General features: G+C 37.5%; 1 protein-coding gene across 4 annotated transcripts in view; it reads left to right on the top strand.

The window, feature by feature from the left end:
• Positions 1-17,940, top strand: part of DIAPH2 (diaphanous related formin 2) — a 168,826-nt gene that overhangs the window by 56,742 nt on the left and 94,144 nt on the right. For all 4 annotated transcript variants that reach the window (XM_074551318.1, XM_074551319.1, XM_074551320.1 and 1 more), the window contains 5 exons: positions 2,110-2,211; positions 3,626-3,720; positions 4,315-4,416; positions 10,978-11,217; positions 16,115-16,244. In XM_074551318.1, the coding sequence (XP_074407419.1) occupies positions 2,110-2,211; positions 3,626-3,720; positions 4,315-4,416; positions 10,978-11,217; positions 16,115-16,244 (669 nt within the window). The remainder of the gene's footprint in view (positions 1-2,109; positions 2,212-3,625; positions 3,721-4,314; positions 4,417-10,977; positions 11,218-16,114; positions 16,245-17,940) is intronic.

A 17,940-nucleotide genomic window follows, 5' to 3' on the forward strand; every position in this document is an offset into this window, starting at 1 on the left:
TGTTGCAGCCCTTCAGGCCTGAGTGGGTCAGAGCAGCCCTGGTTTGTTGTGAATGTGTGATGTGCTGTGGTTTGTTGTGAATGTGTGATGTGCTGTGGATTAAATGCAGTTCCTGATTTTACAGCCAGCAGAGTGCGCCTGCACACAGGTGAGGAGGGGTGATAAGGGAAGCTCCTCCTGTGCCCTGTACAGGCAGAGCTGCTGTTGCGAATTCTGCCTCAGCTCACCCTCTGTGTGTCTGTTTATCAAATATTATGTGTTTAAACCCCAAACCACATTTCCTTTTTTGCTACTGGAGCAGCTGAATAACTTTAATACCTGTTCTGCACTGGGCTGGTGTGTCACTTCTGCCCTTGATCTCTTGCTCATGGGGTGTTTGTCACTTGCTCTTTCTGAGAATTGTGTGAGAATTGAGAATTTCTTTTCTTGTGTGAATTACCACTGTAGGAAGAAAGTTTGCTTTCTGTGAGGTGATATTTGGTAACAAAAACATTTATTATTCTTGTTCTGCAGTCTGCAGGCCAAGGAGCTGGGTGTGTGTTTCATGCAGGTTTGTCTTTGGTGCTCCCAGCTCCTGAGACAGTCTGGGACCTGTTTGTGGAGTTCAGAGCTTTAAAGACTCAATTCCTGGGGGTCTGGAGGGTTCAACTCTTGAACAGATCAGGTTTGCAGTAGGACACTCCTCTTCTTGGATCACACAAGCCCAGGCCTTCTCTCTGCTGTGACAGAACAAAACTTGTAATGAAGTTTGTTGCCTGCCCATGGGACGGCTCATTTTTAACTCTTGGTTGGTTTTTTGTTTGTGTTGTTGAGCACCTGGTCTCATTGCCTTGTTTAATTGAGAACAATTAGTGCTGAGGGCCTGATTAGTCAATGAAATGTCACTTTAGGGTTTTGGAAGGAGCTCATTGCAGCTGGGGGATGCTGGGCTTGTCTGGGGTGGGGGCTCAGGGCTTCGTTGTTGAACCATCTTTTTGTTCACTTTTCTCTGATTTAGGCTCTTTGGAGATAGCTGGGGCTGAGGGCACTGCCTGGACTGGCACAAACATGGCCACGATAAACTGATTATTCAGGGTTTTAAACCCAGCAGAATTGCTTTGTGCCAGATGTTTTCCTGCTGGTAATGGGTGTGAGGAGACATTCTACATTATTTTTTTATTAAAGAGATTGAAACACAGGTTTTATGTTATTCTTCACACTAAAAATTAACATTTTTTTCCTTAGGAAATACCTGTAATTAAACCCGCAATGGCTCATTACAGTGCAACAAAAAATAGTGCTCAGAGGAGCAAAACTGTATTCAGTCTGCTCGAAACTTCATCTTAATTTGACTTTCCAGTTTTTCAGTTACTTTTGAATGACTTAAAATATTCATTAAGTTCAATTAATGTTAAGCACATTAAGATTCTGTTCCTTCAGTGCCAAATATGTTATGTGATATTTAAAAGGAAATAAATCCTTGTTAATGGGTTTACTTAATGCTTAAGAAAATTCTGCAAAAATTGACTGTTTTAAATTATGCAAAAAATCAGCTTATATTTGAGGTACTCCAATGCCACATTTCTTTCCATGTAATTTAAAGTGCTGAATATAAGACGAGTGAATCTTGCTAATTTAAAAGAAATCACTCTAAAATACACACTGTTTTCTAAGTTTTGCGCTTTACCACTGACAACATAATTAATGAAAACATACTTTTGTTCAGTGTGATAAATATCAAATTATTTATGTTGTTGGTTTTGGATGAAGAACTTACAAATGTTATTAATGTTTCAATAGAGGGCACTCATGTGCTTCGAGGTAACAAATCCCTGTATTTTTAAAAATGCTTGCAATGAATTGGAGCTGAACTGAAATTCCACGGGGTTAAAATACATAAATATTATTTGCTCGGGAAAATTGTTCATTGTCGTATTTTTATTCCTTGTTTCTCTCTATTTTGGACGTTTGCTTTGTTTGGATATTTTACAGCAGGTGGAGGCAGTGCAGTCACTTTGCCTTGAACTGATTGTAAAAGATGTATTATTATGGCTTGCTAATGGACTTGCTGTTAGCTAAGATGGAACTGCTGTAATAATGAATAGAATTTAATAAATACCTTCTTTCCAGCCAAAAAGCCTGTAGAAGAATCAGAAGAAAAGAAAGCAGCTCAGTCAAAGAAGAAGATCAAAGAATTAAGAGTTTTGGATGGAAAATCTGCACAAAATTTATGTAAGTGATGTGAAGGGCATCAGGTCAATGTCTAAGCAACATCTACACCTCAGTGTTCATAAATTCTTCTTTCTTTTTGCATGTGCAATTGTTTTGTCTAAAAACTGCTAATTTGAGCATGACTCTTAAATTCTGTGGTGTTTAAATACACATTGTGAATTCACTGCACAACTTGGGAAAAATGAAAAAAAGTAACATGGAAAAATGATTTAATGAGTTCCTGGGGTTTTTGTCAGTTAATTCTCTCAATTAACTGACAAAATTAACTGCTCAGGACTGGAAGTGCAATTAAATGATCACTGATGTGGGTGGAGTTTGTGGGGTTTGTGGGATGGGTTTAGGGGCCATTCCAGATTGTTCCTTTGGTCAGAGCAATGCAGAAATGGAGGTTCAAGGCAAGGCAGATTACCAGATTACCAAATTACCAAATAGGCTCCAGAGGTGCAGGTACTACTGCTGCAGATGGGAACAAAACCAGCCCACTCGTGCCATCCAGCTTCTTTCTTCATTAATTGTGGAGGCAAATCAATCATTAAGAGTAGCAGAGTCTTTTATTTGAATATTTATGGTGTTCAGAAACACCATAAATGTCACTGGTCCAACTGTGCCCATGGCAGTAAGTGTATAAAACCAAATGTGGGCTGGTTTAATAATCCATGAGCAGAAAATGAACTATGATAGAAGAGTTCACAATTGATGGAAAACTTCTAATTTTGAAAGCTTGGATGCAGGATAATCAGCCACACTAGTTAGGCTGAATATAAAGCATTTTGTCACAATGTTATGCTGATCCATTTGTTAAGAATTCTTTGTAGTTTACTGAGTGGGGCTCTCTTGAGATTTTATAACATTCTGAGATCAAATTGCTTTGAGAGCTCCATCTTTGAAGGGTTTGAATTGTGTGTCTCTTCTATAAGTTCAGTTGCCCTAAAAGTGGTAGAGTTAGGGCATTTTTCTTACTTTGCCCAGCTCTTCATTGCCACTTTAATGTGAAATCTTTTCTGGAATATCACATAAATATCATTGACCCAATTGTACAGCTACTCATACATCGTTATGGAACCAATAATAATAATAGCTAAAGATATTTATTATTGGCTGAGCAGTTCTGCTTAAGTAGGAATTCAGATGTCATTCATAAAGATAAAACTTTATTGGAAAGTAGCATTGCTAGGGAGCAGCTGAGGCTGAATGAAAAGTTAAAATTGTTGTCACAGTTTCATTTCTTAGAAAGGGAATTCATTATAAGTCAAAGTGCAGCAGTGTGCCTACCTAGCATTTGTTTATATGGGAGACTTAACTGTGGAACAATTTAGATGGAGATGTGACTTTTTGAGTTGCTAGCAATGGTTTGCCTTTGTATATCAATATTTTTTGACCTTTTTGATTCTGATGATGTGCTACTGAATTTCAGCAATATTTTTGGGTTCCTTCCGTTTGCCTTACGAAGAAATAAAAAATATGATTTTAGAGGTGGATGAGGAGAAGCTGAGTGAATCCTTGATCCAGGTATGTGAAAATGCCTCTGCTTTTGGTTATAGCTCATTTTCCACATGAAAATGGCAGGCAGGAGTCAGATTGGGAACATGAATAAGACTGCAAACCAATTGAATTTTTTCCTGACTATATTTGCCATTTATAAGATCTGTACAATTTTGGGTTGTTGACCTTTTTTTATCAGGTATTTTTAAGTGTACTTTGAATGTCTAATGATTTTAATTTTTTTTCTTTTTTTGCTGCTTCTGTCATGTTTTACACAGACCAGTTATTTCTTGATTGATATTTAATGAGCAAGGTGCAACCATTAGGGCAAAAGGAGATTGTAGAGAGACAAAACTCGTTGATGCTGTCAGGCCCTGAAAAATGATACTCTAACCTTTTAATACATTCCTCAAATCAGAGACTGCAGCAGAGCAGTTGATGTCTGTATTAAATAATTGCTGCTTTGATTTGATGTTTATATAAAGTTAGAGCTGCGTAAATAAAATAAACGTCCCGTAATTTCCTCGTGCGTTTCCATGTTGTGGTATTTTGAGCATGTTATTTTTAATATCTTAGGTAGTTTAATGTAACAAATTTGATATAATGCCTTGTTTGTTTTAGAACCTGGTGAAGAATCTTCCTGAGCAGAAGGAGCTCAATGCCTTAGCTGAATTAAAGGATGAATACAACGACCTTGCTGAGCCCGAGCAGTTTGGAGTTGTGGTATGTATCAGTGAACAGAGTTCCGTTTTGGCACATAAAAAGAAAGAAATTTAAGGATAAAAATCTTCTTTTAGTGTTTTTGCAAGACCTGCAGTAGGAAAAGTTAATATTTCCTGATGAGTAGTAATCAGAAAATCTCTTCAGTATGTATTGGGCCAGCCTGGGCAGGGCTGTGATCATCCTTAGGGTCATTTCCAATGTGAACCCCTCTCATTCTGGGTGTTTTTCTGGAAGAAATTACAGTATAGCCTTAAAAACAACAGGCACTCAGGTGCCAGAGCAAATCATTTGTCTGAATGTTATTTGTTGAATGTTTATTGAGCAGTTCTGGAGGACCCTCTGCCTCCAAGCAGACAAATTCCAGGAGCCCGCAGAAGACCCAGTTACCCCTTGGCCTTGACAACTCTGATAGATTTGTTTTGTATCAAAACCTGTAAGCAGCTGAAAGAGTTAATATATCCATATTTTATATGTATATATATCCATATTTTCTGTGTATTTATGCATACACATATCGAACATCAGTATTTATACCACCCAGCCTTGCAGGATGGCTCAAGGAGAGATGTGAATTTATACCAGAACTGAAACTGTACCTTGTGTTCTGCTCCTCTCATGCAATTTGCACTTTTAAAAATGCAATATTTTAATGCATTGTTTTAAAAATATTATATATTAAATGCAAATCTACACTTTTACTGAGTATTTATTAAAATAAATTATTATTCAGTCATAAGTATCTTGAATACTTAGCATATCTGTATTTTGGTACATTAATATCTGCAAGATACAGATGTGGTGGACACTGCTCCTCTCAGTCCCTGGATCTGTCCAGGAGCGGGGCTGCCAGAATGGCTGGGGCCCCTCTGGGAGGGAATTCCGGCATTTTTGGGAATTCCAGAGTTTTTGGGAATTCCAGCGTTTTTGGGAATTCCCGCGTTTTTGGGAATTCCAGCGTTTTTGGGAATTCCAGCGTTTTCAGGAATTCCAGCGTTTTCGGGAATTCCAGCGTTTTCGGAAATTCCCAGCGTTTTTGGGAATTCCAGCGTTTTTGGGAATTCCAGCGTTTTCGGAAATTCCCAGCGTTTTTGGGAATTCCAGCGTTTTCGGGAATTCCAGCGTTTTCGGGAATTCCAGCGTTTTCGGGAATTCCAGCGTTTTTGGGAATTCCAGTGTTTTCGGGAATTCCAGCGTTTTCGGGAATTCCAGCGTTTTCTGGGAATTCCAGCGTTTTCTGGAATTTCCAGCGTTTTCGGGAATTTCCAGCGTTTTCGGGAATTCCAGCATTTTCGGGAATTCCAGCGTTTTCAGGAATTCCAGCGTTTTTGGCAATTCCAGCGTTTTTGGGAATTCCAGTATTTTTGGGAATTCTTTAACCCGTGCTGGGGGTGAGGGTGGGGCCCTGATTTCTGTGCCCCCCTTGGGATCTCTCTGTGCTCCTGCCTTTCCAAGGGCCTCAGGATCCTCAGGCAAACGAGCTCCTGCTCTCCCTTCCCCTCTCAGCCCAGCAGATTAAAACGATGCTGAGAGCTCTGGAACGTGCTCAGGGTTTATCCCCAGCCCCGCAGGAGCTGCGCTTGCTCTTGCTGGATTTTTAAGGCATTATGTACATTAAAATGCATTAAAACAGAAATAGAGGCCTCTTAGAAGACTTTTTTTACTAAAAAGCTCTGATTTGAGCATAATTTGGCTGCAGAAGTGGCTTTTGAGTGTTTTTTTTTTTTTTTAATTATTTTTCAGTTGGGGAAGGAACAGAATATGATTTGTCCTAATGAGATTTTTGGAGAGGATTTAGGAAATGAAAGATATCAGTGGCTTCTTTTGAAAAACTTTAGCCTATTGATTTCCTTTTCTTTTAATAAATAGCATAAAGTTCAAAACATCTTCTATTTCCAAACAAGGATGAGGAATTTTATTAGAAGTGGGATACATTAGTTAGCCTTACTACAAGAAGTAAAACATTGCCATTTATTGATCAGTAACAATCTAAAAATCTCTATAAATACATATTTGCTGCTTTCTTAGAAGCAATAATAGCATGCATTTGTATTTAAAATATAAACATGTGTATTATGTCTTTAGACAGACCAAAACTTATCTCTTTGAATATTTGTATTGTAATATATACATATATTATAGATTATTTTATATATACATCTATTTATGGATATATTCCTCTCTACCTAGATATTGTCAGATAAAGTGAGGAACTCCTTGAGTTTTGTGCAGTTCTGTGGAGTGTGTTGGAGGGAAGTGCTCAATGGGAGCAGGCGAGCTGGAGGTGTTAGGACAAAGGAAGCCTCTGATGTTTGGGAATTCTGTTCAGTTTCCTGCTTAAAATCAGCCAAGAAATTGGAAAATTGTGCATCATCATGACCTTGATGGAAAGGGCTGTGTAGACATTGCAGTGTTTTACTTTTGTAAATTCCTCAGTGTTTCACCCTGAACTTTTAACTTGGATCATCCCCTGCCCTGACTCTCTCCCTCCTGCTGAAATTGTAAAATTTCCTTTACAAACATCCCCTGCCCTGTCTCAGCTGCTGTTTCTGGGTGAGGATGGATGCTGACATCCCCATCCCTGTCTCAGCTGCTGTTTCTGGGTGAGAATCCTGCTTTCCATGTCTGGGGTCCTCCAGGTCAGGATTCCTGCTGGTTGGAGCTGGCCTGGCTCTGGATATTGAACAAAACCAGAAAAATCCCTTTATTCCCAGCAGTCCCAGTGTGGCCACAGTCACTGTTCCATGATTTCTGAGGAAACACTGACTAGAGCAAGTTGAGAGAGTTTCCAAGTATTTAATGCAACGTTAATTAGCAAAAACTGCTTAATCAAACATCTCCAAATGGTGCTGTTTGCCTTATGAAGGAACCAAGTTTCCTGAAGCTTGTTTGCTTATTCAGCTTTACCATCTGCTTTCATAAAAAGCAGCACTTTGCCTTATGGGTCCTGCTTCTGTCTGATTTCTGGAGGCCTCGAACTCATCACTGGTGCTAAAATGCAGAATTTCTTTCTGATTATGATATCCTGCAACTGTCCCTTAAAGTGCAAGAAATGCTGCTGAACCTCAAGTCTTGGCTGAAGTTCTTTTTACCAATGTGTCAAAATAATTTTGGAGTTTTTCATTAGTAATAATCTTAACCTTGGCTTTAGGAATAGAAGACAGAATACCTTAAATAATATTTAAAGTGTGTCCCCTTATTTTTATGTAGCTTTAGGTGTGTTAATTATTAAGATATGTTAATTGGATAATCACTTTGCCCATCAAATTTAATAAAGGTTGGAATAAGTTGCTTAAAATTTGTGTAGAAAAGCCATACTTAGTAAAAGATTAACTTATTTGAAGGAACCGATTAACTTAATATTCAGCTGATATGTAAATGAAAATTAGAGCTGCATTTTCATTTAGATGAATGTTAAAACCAATTATATATTCTAATTAGCTATTGGAACTTTTTGAAGTTATATCCTGGGATCAAAAAAGGCACCACAAGTTCCTCTAAAGGAAAGTTTGCGTTGATGTTGAAGTAGAGCAGGAAAAATAGAAAAAGAATTAAAATTATAAATTTTAAAAAATAGGAAAAAATAAAAATAGGAAGAAAATTAGAAAAATGAACTGGATTAACTGTGTAACTTGGACTCAGGTGAGCAGGATGTTACCTGAGTTCTGCACCTAAACCTTCAAGAGTTCATTTGTTATGATATGGGAACAGCTGCAGCTCAGTGAGGAGCTGCATTTCCACTTCAGTGCCAGTTGAACGTTTTTAGTGTTACAAAAGCATAAATTTGACTGGGGACTTGTATAAACTTGCATTTTCTGTGACCCTTTTTTCCTGAGTAACCAGTCCTGGCTGGGGGGCAGACAAAGTGAACTGAGAATTGTGCAAGTTTATTGCACCTCCATTGGTTTGGAGCCATTCAGTCCTTTAAATTGAATTTATTGGCTGCTTGTTTGGCCTCATTGTAATTTTGTGAGCTGCTGCAGAATTAATCTTCCTAGAATGTTTCCAGGGGAAAAAAAAAAGCCTCTTACCTATGGTATATTAAAGTTGCCTAAGTTGTCTTAGTAAGTTGACAAATTTTTATTAGAGGAATGTCAGCTTTTTCTTAGGAAGTGAGGCAAATTTAATTGTGCTTTTTGCCTTTCTCCAGTAGCCTTTGATCCTCGTTTTAATACAGGGCTTGAGAATTGAATGATGATAATAAAGCATAAAGAACTGAATAAAGAACTTGATTAGGTGGAGAGTTCAGACAAGACCTTTATGAGAGCCCAGAAGGGGAAATAATGACATGCAGCCCATCAGTGACAGTCAGCTGGAAAAGAAATATCCATTTTCTTGGTTTTCTTGCCTCTTTAACTGTTTGTAGGGGGAGCCAGTGCTTGCTGTTCCATGCACCTGTTGGAATATTTCATTTCTTATATTTATATATACAGGTATATATATGCCTTTAACATTAATTTTATTTAGAGCCTTTAAGAGTTTGACCTTTCCAAGTGATGAATGTAGGCTTTGCTCCTTACCTAATTCTAGAAGATTCCTCCAAATTCAGTATGTGATCACTCTTTTCTCTGCCACTGAGCACATGGATTTAGAAACAGGCCCAAAAAGGGGGAATCAGAACAGGGTGAGGCAGGAGGAACTAAAATATCATTTATGGCCATCTTCTGCTGATACCTAAAGGACATGATCTGTGTAAAACTGTTCTGGGTTTTAAGGAAAAACCCACATGAAAACAGCTCTTAGGAAATTACCAAGATAGTTTTAATTCCATTCCCTGACCTACATAATATTTTAAAACTTTCTGCTGGGTTGGTGGTCAGAAGCCAATAAATGATCAGTGTTCCATGGCACTACACAGGATTAAAGAGGAAAGGACACTGCTCTCAAGTTTGAGGATTATTCTTCACCAATGTTTATGTCACACTCTCCTGTGGGCTTGTACTTTGTTGCACTCGGGTTTTGAGATCTAAAGCTTTGAACAATTTTTTTTTCTGTGCCATTTTGAGTAAAAACAGCAATTGGAGATTGTTCTACAAAAGTTAAAGCAAATTATGTGATTAATTTTAATTTCCATCTACTGCAGATTAGCGTAAGTAGATCCTTTCAAGGCAGATGTTTTCAGTATGATATTTCTGAAATACAGGATGATTAGAAGAATAATGTTTCAAGACTTTCAATGATTTTGGCTTATAGAGGCTCAGAGAGAAATTTGTGACAATGGAGATTTATAAAAAAAGATCACTAGTTCTGCTGAGATGCTTCTTTTCTGATCCTTTCCTTTTCCTTGTTCCAGCCTGATCATAGGAATTGTTTGAGACCATCTGGAGCCTTCATGTTTATGTTCATTTTAGAATGAATTCATTATTATTCAGGCCACTCAAGTCCTTCCTGTGAAAGTTATTGCTGCTGTTTCTGCTGGCTGCTGGGAGATAGCACTGGTAGAAAAATCATAGTTCTTCTAAGGACCATGGCCAAATTTTGTCCAACAGAAACAGGAGAACATCAAAATCTTCCTGTTTGGCCAGTCCAGATCTGTGATTTGTCACATAGCAAAGCTTTTCTTGCCATGGGCTTCAGGAACACCCCGATGGTGAATACATTGGGGAAGAAATCTTTCCATATTCTACTAAGGACGATGAGCTAGATTTGGAACATGATTTGGAACATAACCATTCTTGCAATTAAATTAAAATTTTCAAGTGGTTTAACAATGCTCAGTACATCTTTTTTCCTTAATTTAAATTTCTCTTGTGGATTATGGTGTGCTAAGTGGGAGGAAATAACTCTGATAATTCTTGCAAAATATGAAAGATCTTTTGTGACCTGGGCTGGTGAATTTGGTCTTGGGGATTCAAATTAACGAGTCAGCATTGTAGATTATTGTCAGTATCTGCTGTGTTACAACATCAGGATTGTAACCTCCCTGTCAGGATTTATAAACTCCCATATTTTTACCAGAGCAGGAAGGGATGAGTGCTGTGCTCTGCTTTGCCAAGTGTCTGAAACACAGAGGGAGGTGCACAGAGGGATCCTGGGGTGCTGGAAACACAAGGCAGGCAGTGCAAACACACAGAGAAAAGCTCTTGGCTTGCTGGCTGGTGCTGTGTGATCGTGTTCACTGGGGTCTGAGCATGAAGATCTGACTCCATGTTTGACAAGGCTTGATTTATTATTTTATGATATATGTTATATTAAAACTATACTAAAAGAATAGAAGAAAGGATTTCATCAGAAGGCTGGCTAAGAATAGAATAGGAAAGGATGATAACAAAGGTTTGTGGCTCAGCTCTCTGTCTGAGCCAGCTGACTGTGATTGGCCATTAATTAGAAACAACCCCATGAGCCCAATCCCAGATGCACCTGTTGCATCCCACAGCAGCAGATAACCATTGTTTGCATTTTGTTCCTGAGCCTCTCAGCTTCTCAGGAGGAAAAACCCTAAGGAAAGGATTTTTTAGAAAACATGTCAGTGACAGTGCTGCTTTCTAACAGTGAGGATTTGAGCATTTTGAGCTGTGGATGATTTGAGCTGCCCTCTCAGGCAGAGCTGGGTGTGTTTTGCAGATGAGCTCGGTGAAGATGCTGCGCGCGCGGCTCAACGGGATCCTGTTCCGGCTCATGTTCGAGGAGCACGTCAACAACATCAAGCCCGACATCATGGCTGTCACCCTGGCCTGCGAGGAGCTCAAGAAGAGCGAGAGCTTCAGCAAGCTGCTGGAGCTGGTGCTGTTCCTGGGCAACTACATGAACTCTGGCTCCAGGAACGCGCAGTCCCTGGGCTTCAACATCAGCTTCCTCTGCAAGGTCAGTGCGGCACGGGGCAGCTCCTGGCACCAGCACAGGCCCAGGGACAAAGCTGGGAAATCATCACAGGGAAATTTACTGACTGTGCCCTGAGTTTAATCATGGGCAGGAAATACAGTCAGCAGCCCCAGCATTCCTTGGGGAATTTGAAGGTGTCTTTATTTTTTGCTCCTAAGGAATGTATGCCAGCCTTCAGGCTTGTCTAGCAGAGTTTGGGAGCCTTTATTTTGCATTTCATAATAACTCCTTTCATAGTTATATGAACTATCTATATATATTATATTAACTATACATAACTATATATATTATATTAACTATATATAACTATATATATTATATTAACTATACATAACTATATATATTATATTAACTATACATAACTATATATATTATATTAACTATATATATTATATTAACTATACATATTATATTAACTATACATAACTATATATATTATATTAACTATATATATTATATTAACTATACATATTATATTAACTATACATAACTATACATATTATATTAACTATATATATTATATTAACTATATATATTATATTAACTATACATAACTATACATATTATATTAACTATACATAACTATACATATTATATTAACTATATATATTATATTAACTATATATATTATATTAACTATACATAACTATACATATTATATTAACTATACATATTATACATATTATATACATAACTATATAGCTATAACAACTCCCTTTTCAGACCAGTGGCTGTCACTCAGTGGAACTTTCTGCCCATGAAAAGAGATTTTTATTATTTTTTTGAGCCAGCTGTCAGCAAGGTGTCCGTGTACACATTTCTGTGTGCAGAATACACACACTTCATGGTGAGGGGTCATAATGTGATGAATTCACTTTTCAATACAACCAGAGTTTTGTATTGATTTTTTTCTTTTTGCTTGTTTCTTGAACAATCTTAAAATTAATTGTCTGTTTACTGGATGCAGTGCTTACATTATGCAGACTGAAAAAAAAAAGAGGAGAAAAAAGGCAAGTATTGATCTGGGATAAACGTTTGGTTTTGGAAAATAAATGATTTTACAACAGAGCTGGTCATTTCATACACAGATCTGCTTTGCTAAAGCTTTTATTAAAACATGGTAAAGAAAATACAAAAAACCACCATTCCCACTTGTCTGGCCTGAGCTAGAAGGCTAATGACTGAGGAGTAATTGCAAATCCTTAAAAACAGATTATCTCTCTGGATGTTATATTGCAGTGTATGATGTTATTGAAGATAGAAATGATCTGTAAACAACCCTTGGCAGAAGGCAGAGAACTTAATGTTGTTCAAATGAGAGACATCAACATCAGAATTCCTGAGATGTTGGCCAGGGAGAGCAGCTACTCCTGAGCCTGCAGCAGAGCATCTTCAGTGCCTGAGCTTGGAATGCTCTGTGAAAACAGAAATACAGCAATGGAAATGCAGCAGCAAAAATGCAGCAATAGAAATACAGCAGCAGAAGTGCTCAGGCTGAGGGTGGCTGCTGCAGGAATTCACTCAAGTTTGCTGTGTTTGTTTAGTATGTCCAGAGGGTCCAGCTGCTTTTTGAGCCCCCTCAGGAGCTCCCAGGTTCTGCTCCATAGGAATGGAGCTGAAAGGAAGGAGGTTTGTTTCAGGGATGTGCAGGTACAGCTGTGGGGCAGAGTTCAAGTGAGGACCAGGAGCTCAGTTTCCCTGAAGCCTTTGCAGTGCTCTGGCTGGATCAATGTGTGTTCATCTGTTAAGTGCTGCTGTGATGCTCTTTGTTCAAGGTGCAAATAGAACAAGACAAGCTGTTTATCCAGGCTGAGCATTACTGATGAGGGGACATTTATTGTCCAGCAGCCCTTGTTCTGGCAAGGGGGGAAAGATTTCTAGGGTAGGAGAAGGTCTATAATCTCATAAAAATCAATAGAGAGCCTTTTTATAGCTATAATAAAGTGTCACTCCAGTGATGGCTCCTACATAAATTTTTCCTTGCATTGGCTGCCACGTTTAACCCTCACACCTGGGAGAACCCAAGCCCATCCTGGCAGTGGTTATGTGTGTTTGGCATGGGTTAAATAAATGTTTACAGTTTTGTTCTGGTGGTGTTTTCCTGGCTTACAGAATTAAACCTCTTACTGTGCAACTCATATTTGAGTGGTTGTGCTGTGCTCTGTGCCCCTTGGCCTTTGATCCTTCCCCAGGCCCTGGGTCTCATGGTGTTGACCCTCAAATTGATGCTGCAGCATTCAGCTGGAGCTGCCTCCTGTAGCCCCCACTGATCTGGCAATTTATTTCATTTATTTTTAAACTGAATGTGTTATTTCCAAATTCCATCTCCCGGGCAAGGAAAGGCCCTAGACTCCAAACCTGTATTTTAAAATTTGAACACCACAGTGTTAAAAATTTATCCTGAATCATAGAATGGTAGAATATCCTGAGTTGGAAAGGACCCACGAGGTTCATCAAAGTCCAGCCCCTGGTCTGGTAAGCACAACTTAAATGGCTCTTTTTGCTTTTCATCCACTTGGCTGGAGTGTGTAGAGCAGCAGAAATCAGGCTAAGCCATTGGGTTCTTTACAAGCCAAGGAATGTTACATCTGTTGGGCAAAATTACTGCAAGGAAAAAGCTGAATGTAAAAAGTATTGCATTTATTGTAAAAATTTAAAATAATGGGTGTGTTATTGAAGATGAGTGTATATTGAATATGAGTGTATATTGAATAAAAGTACAGGGTGTGATACAGACACAACCAAGCTGCCTCCTGTCCAGTTCCTACCTTTCATTTCAATTTTTATATTTAAATATTATATGCTAAACTACACTCAAACAGCACTGTTGTGGTGTGTTTTTGGATTCATATTCTAATACAGCACTTATCTTAAGTTTCATTATATGAGTGGGCTCAGGACTTGATTTTTACAGTACAGATATTGATTGTAAATATCAAGCAGACCTATTTGCATCCATTGTGTTTAAAGTAAAGATTAACATAGCAGAGACTTTTTTATGATTGAGCCAAAGAAATAAATTTGATACATTTGTTAAAGTTCTAAATAAATAATTTATATATTTATTCAAGTTCTAAATAAAAATATTTATATATTTATTTAGATGTTTACCTGTACTACAAGGTGCTAATGCTGACTCTTATTGTGATGTTGCTCTTGGTGGCAAAACATGTTCCTGTTGTAATTTGAAAGCAAAATAATTTTGTCCATTTAGAAAAAAAGTGCTTTATCCACTCGATGATGTCAGAGAGATCAAAGACTGCAAATCCCACTACTGTTGTTCACAGACAAATTGAAATGCAATTTCTTTTTCCCATGCAGATGTTGAGCCAGTAAATCTATTATTTTTTTCAAGTCAGGAGAACTTGTGTGTATGTAACACATGAAAGCCCTTTAACTGCATACCATTACTGAGCATTGTTTAGTCTTTAATCGCTGAATTGGTATGAATTAAATTGCTTTCTTAATTGCCTAAATACCTTATATTTTTAAAAGCCTGTTTTTCCACTGCACTCATTTATTCCTAACAGGGTAATCCTTAAAGCTGAAAGGCCTCTATTAAATTGAACATCGATGGCAAGCCTGTCATGAGGATTATAGAATTAGAACTTCAAGTGATTTAGAGAATGAGAAAACAAATAGGAGATTTTACACAAGCATTTATGTATTCTTCTTAAATAAATCCTTTATTTCATTTGTTGTGCATGTTGTAGCTTACTTCTGTGTAAGAACTGTACTAGATGAGCAAAATGCTGTTAAAACAATTCTTTCCAGATGTATTACAAATTCTCTGTCACGTGAAGTGTGCTCCTCTCAGACTCTTCCTTGCACCTACTCTGTCTTGCCTTTGTGGATAAATCTCTGCTCCTGCTGGATCTTCCATCAACTCACAACTCCTCCTTCACATCTGCACTAAAATGGGCAAACTCAGGAATTTGGTCTTAAATTTGTTGTCTCATTCTCTAGAGTTGATGATGTTCCTTTGTCACGTGTGCACTGTGCCATGGGATTGAGCCATAAGGGTATTGGAAAGTGCCACTGCTCCTATATTCTAACAATTAGTTCAGATTTTTATTTTTTTAACTGAAAACCTCATTTCAGCACTCAGGCTAATGGAGAACAGAGTTTTATAACTTCCAAGAATACGGATTTGTTTCAGGCCACTAAAAATGCTTCTACAGTCAAAAGAACTGCAAAAATATTCATTTACCTGTTAATTCTCATTGTGCAGAGTTTTTCTGCAGCTTTTCATAAATGCAGCTGGCTGCATTGCATTTCCTTCAGCTGCTGTCAGGATTGCCTCGCTGTTCTGTTATTCTGTGTTCTCTAAGGCAGGGAGCATTTATTTTGTGTTTCTCTATAGAATTGGTCTCCAAGTCTTTAGCCTAACACAGCATGGTTTAGATCTTGCTCCTAGAAAGAATTGTGGATTTACAACAAGGAGTTACTTCAGTTTGACTGGTCAGAATGCAAATTCTGACTGTTAGCATGGTGTCCAGCTATGCAGAATTTCAGGGATTCCTGCAGAGATTTGGCCTTTATGGCATTGAAGGAATGCTCTAATTTCAGTTCTGTTTAATCTCTGTACACAGCAATTTTTTATCTGGGGGATTCTGAACTGGCAATGCTGAAATCTCAGAACTTTATCTCAGATCTTGTTCTCATCAAAATTAATCATTATTTCTTAAAATACATCATAGGGTAGATTCCTTCTAGTCCTGAATTACGGAAAATTCAAGAAAATTCATTTTTAACATAATCTGTTTATTTTCAGGCAATTGCATAGGCAACTTTTTGCTAATGAGTTGAAGTCTGCAATATTCACTTTATTGAAACATTTAAGAATTTTTTTTTGTTTTCTCTTGTGTCTACATTTTAGATTCGAGATACAAAATCATCAGACCAGAAAACCACCCTGTTGCACTTCCTGGCAGAAATCTGTGAGGAGAATTACAGGGACATCCTGAAATTCCCAGATGAGCTGCAGCACGTGGAGAGTGCGAGCAAAGGTGAGCAGCAGGCACAGCACCTGAAGGGAGCAGGTGTTGGCTTTGACAGGAAACACTGCCAGCATTTCATTTGGGATCCTGGGATTATGTAACCTGTAAACACTGATAATCCACGTGGATTGTGCTTGTCTGGTATTTATTGAGCTGAGGACAAAAAGGGAAAAACAGTAATGGAGCAACTCCTCTTCTTCTGTAGTGGGCTGTGAAAATAATACAATTTATGATACAATTAAAATTTAAAAAAACTAAATTGTATTAAAATTTGTATCAAAATTTTAAATTGTATTAAAATAATGCAATTAATAAATTGTATTATAGATTGTATTATAAATTATTATAAATGGTATTATAAATTGTATTATAAATTGTATTATTAAATTTATTAAATGTATTATTAATTGTATTATAAAATCTATTAATAAATTGCAGTGAGATGCTTGAAAAGCCACAGCTCAGGAGTTGCCAGCAGTGCAGGGCTGGTGTTGGGTGTCCCCTCTGAGGAGTGAGCTCTGAGTGTGCAAGGAGCCTTCACACACAGAGTTCCTCATTTCCTCACCTGAGAGAGAATAGCAAATAAACAGCTATGCTATTTATGCAAATAAATATATATATTTATACATGAAATACATGAAATATATATATATATACACTATAAAAATATATATAATAAATATGCATATTTATTATTTAAACAAGTAAATAGCATATTCTGGAAAAGTCCCAGGCTGCCTATGAATAGATGCAGTTCAGTTGTGCTGCACAGGCCACAGTTAATGATTATTTTTGGTCAGTCAGCAGTGCAGGCTGTGGTGGCTGAGTTCACCTGTTGGCCACGTTCTCATGTGGCACAGGCTCTGTCATTGGCACCCTCATTGCTGGGTGTTCTGCTCAGGCAGAAGTACATGAAGATAACACAAACTTTTAATTGGTCAGTTTAATCAGAAAATATAAAAATAAACATAAGTATAAATATAAACATAAATATAAATATAAGCATAGATATGTATTATATATATAATAAATATAAATATATATTCATAATATATATTCAAATATATTATAAATATATTTAATTATATATTATAAATATATATTTAGATATCTTTATAATATATTTATAATATATATTTATTATATATTATAAATATATCAAATATATTTATAATATATAAATATTGAATTTATTTATTTATTTATATATAAAAGTATAAATATATATTATAAATATACATACCTGGCTGAGCACAAGAAAATGAAGGAAAGCAGAGGTGAGAAGGGGTTAGATGCCCATTCCCAGCAGCCCTGTCCAGGTTTTCTCCTGGCAGTTTTTGTCTCCCTTCCTGCAGTGCTATCAGTCAGTGCTCTCCCCATGCAGTGATTAGCTGTTGGATGTTCGTTAATTAGGCCATCAGTGCTCTCACTCTGTGCCTGCTGAGAGCTCCTGTGTCCCCCAGGACCTGGGACAGTTCATCCATCAGCCCAGCTCTGCCATGGTTTCACCTCACACTTCCACTCCTTCACATTTTTTTATCTGTCTTCATCTTACTTTTTTTTTTTGTTATTTCTCAAACTTTGCATGCCCTTTTCCATGTTTTTTTCCTGCATATAACCTGTGTTTTATTTGTGTTGGTTAAATGTGTCCCTGCCTCACTTTGCTGCAGGACTGGCCTGAGTCCTGCTCTGGGCTTTCTGGGGA

The sequence above is a fragment of the Zonotrichia albicollis genome, chromosome 14 (assembly GCF_047830755.1).
Source record: "Zonotrichia albicollis isolate bZonAlb1 chromosome 14, bZonAlb1.hap1, whole genome shotgun sequence".
NCBI classification, from domain to species: domain Eukaryota; kingdom Metazoa; phylum Chordata; class Aves; order Passeriformes; family Passerellidae; genus Zonotrichia; species Zonotrichia albicollis.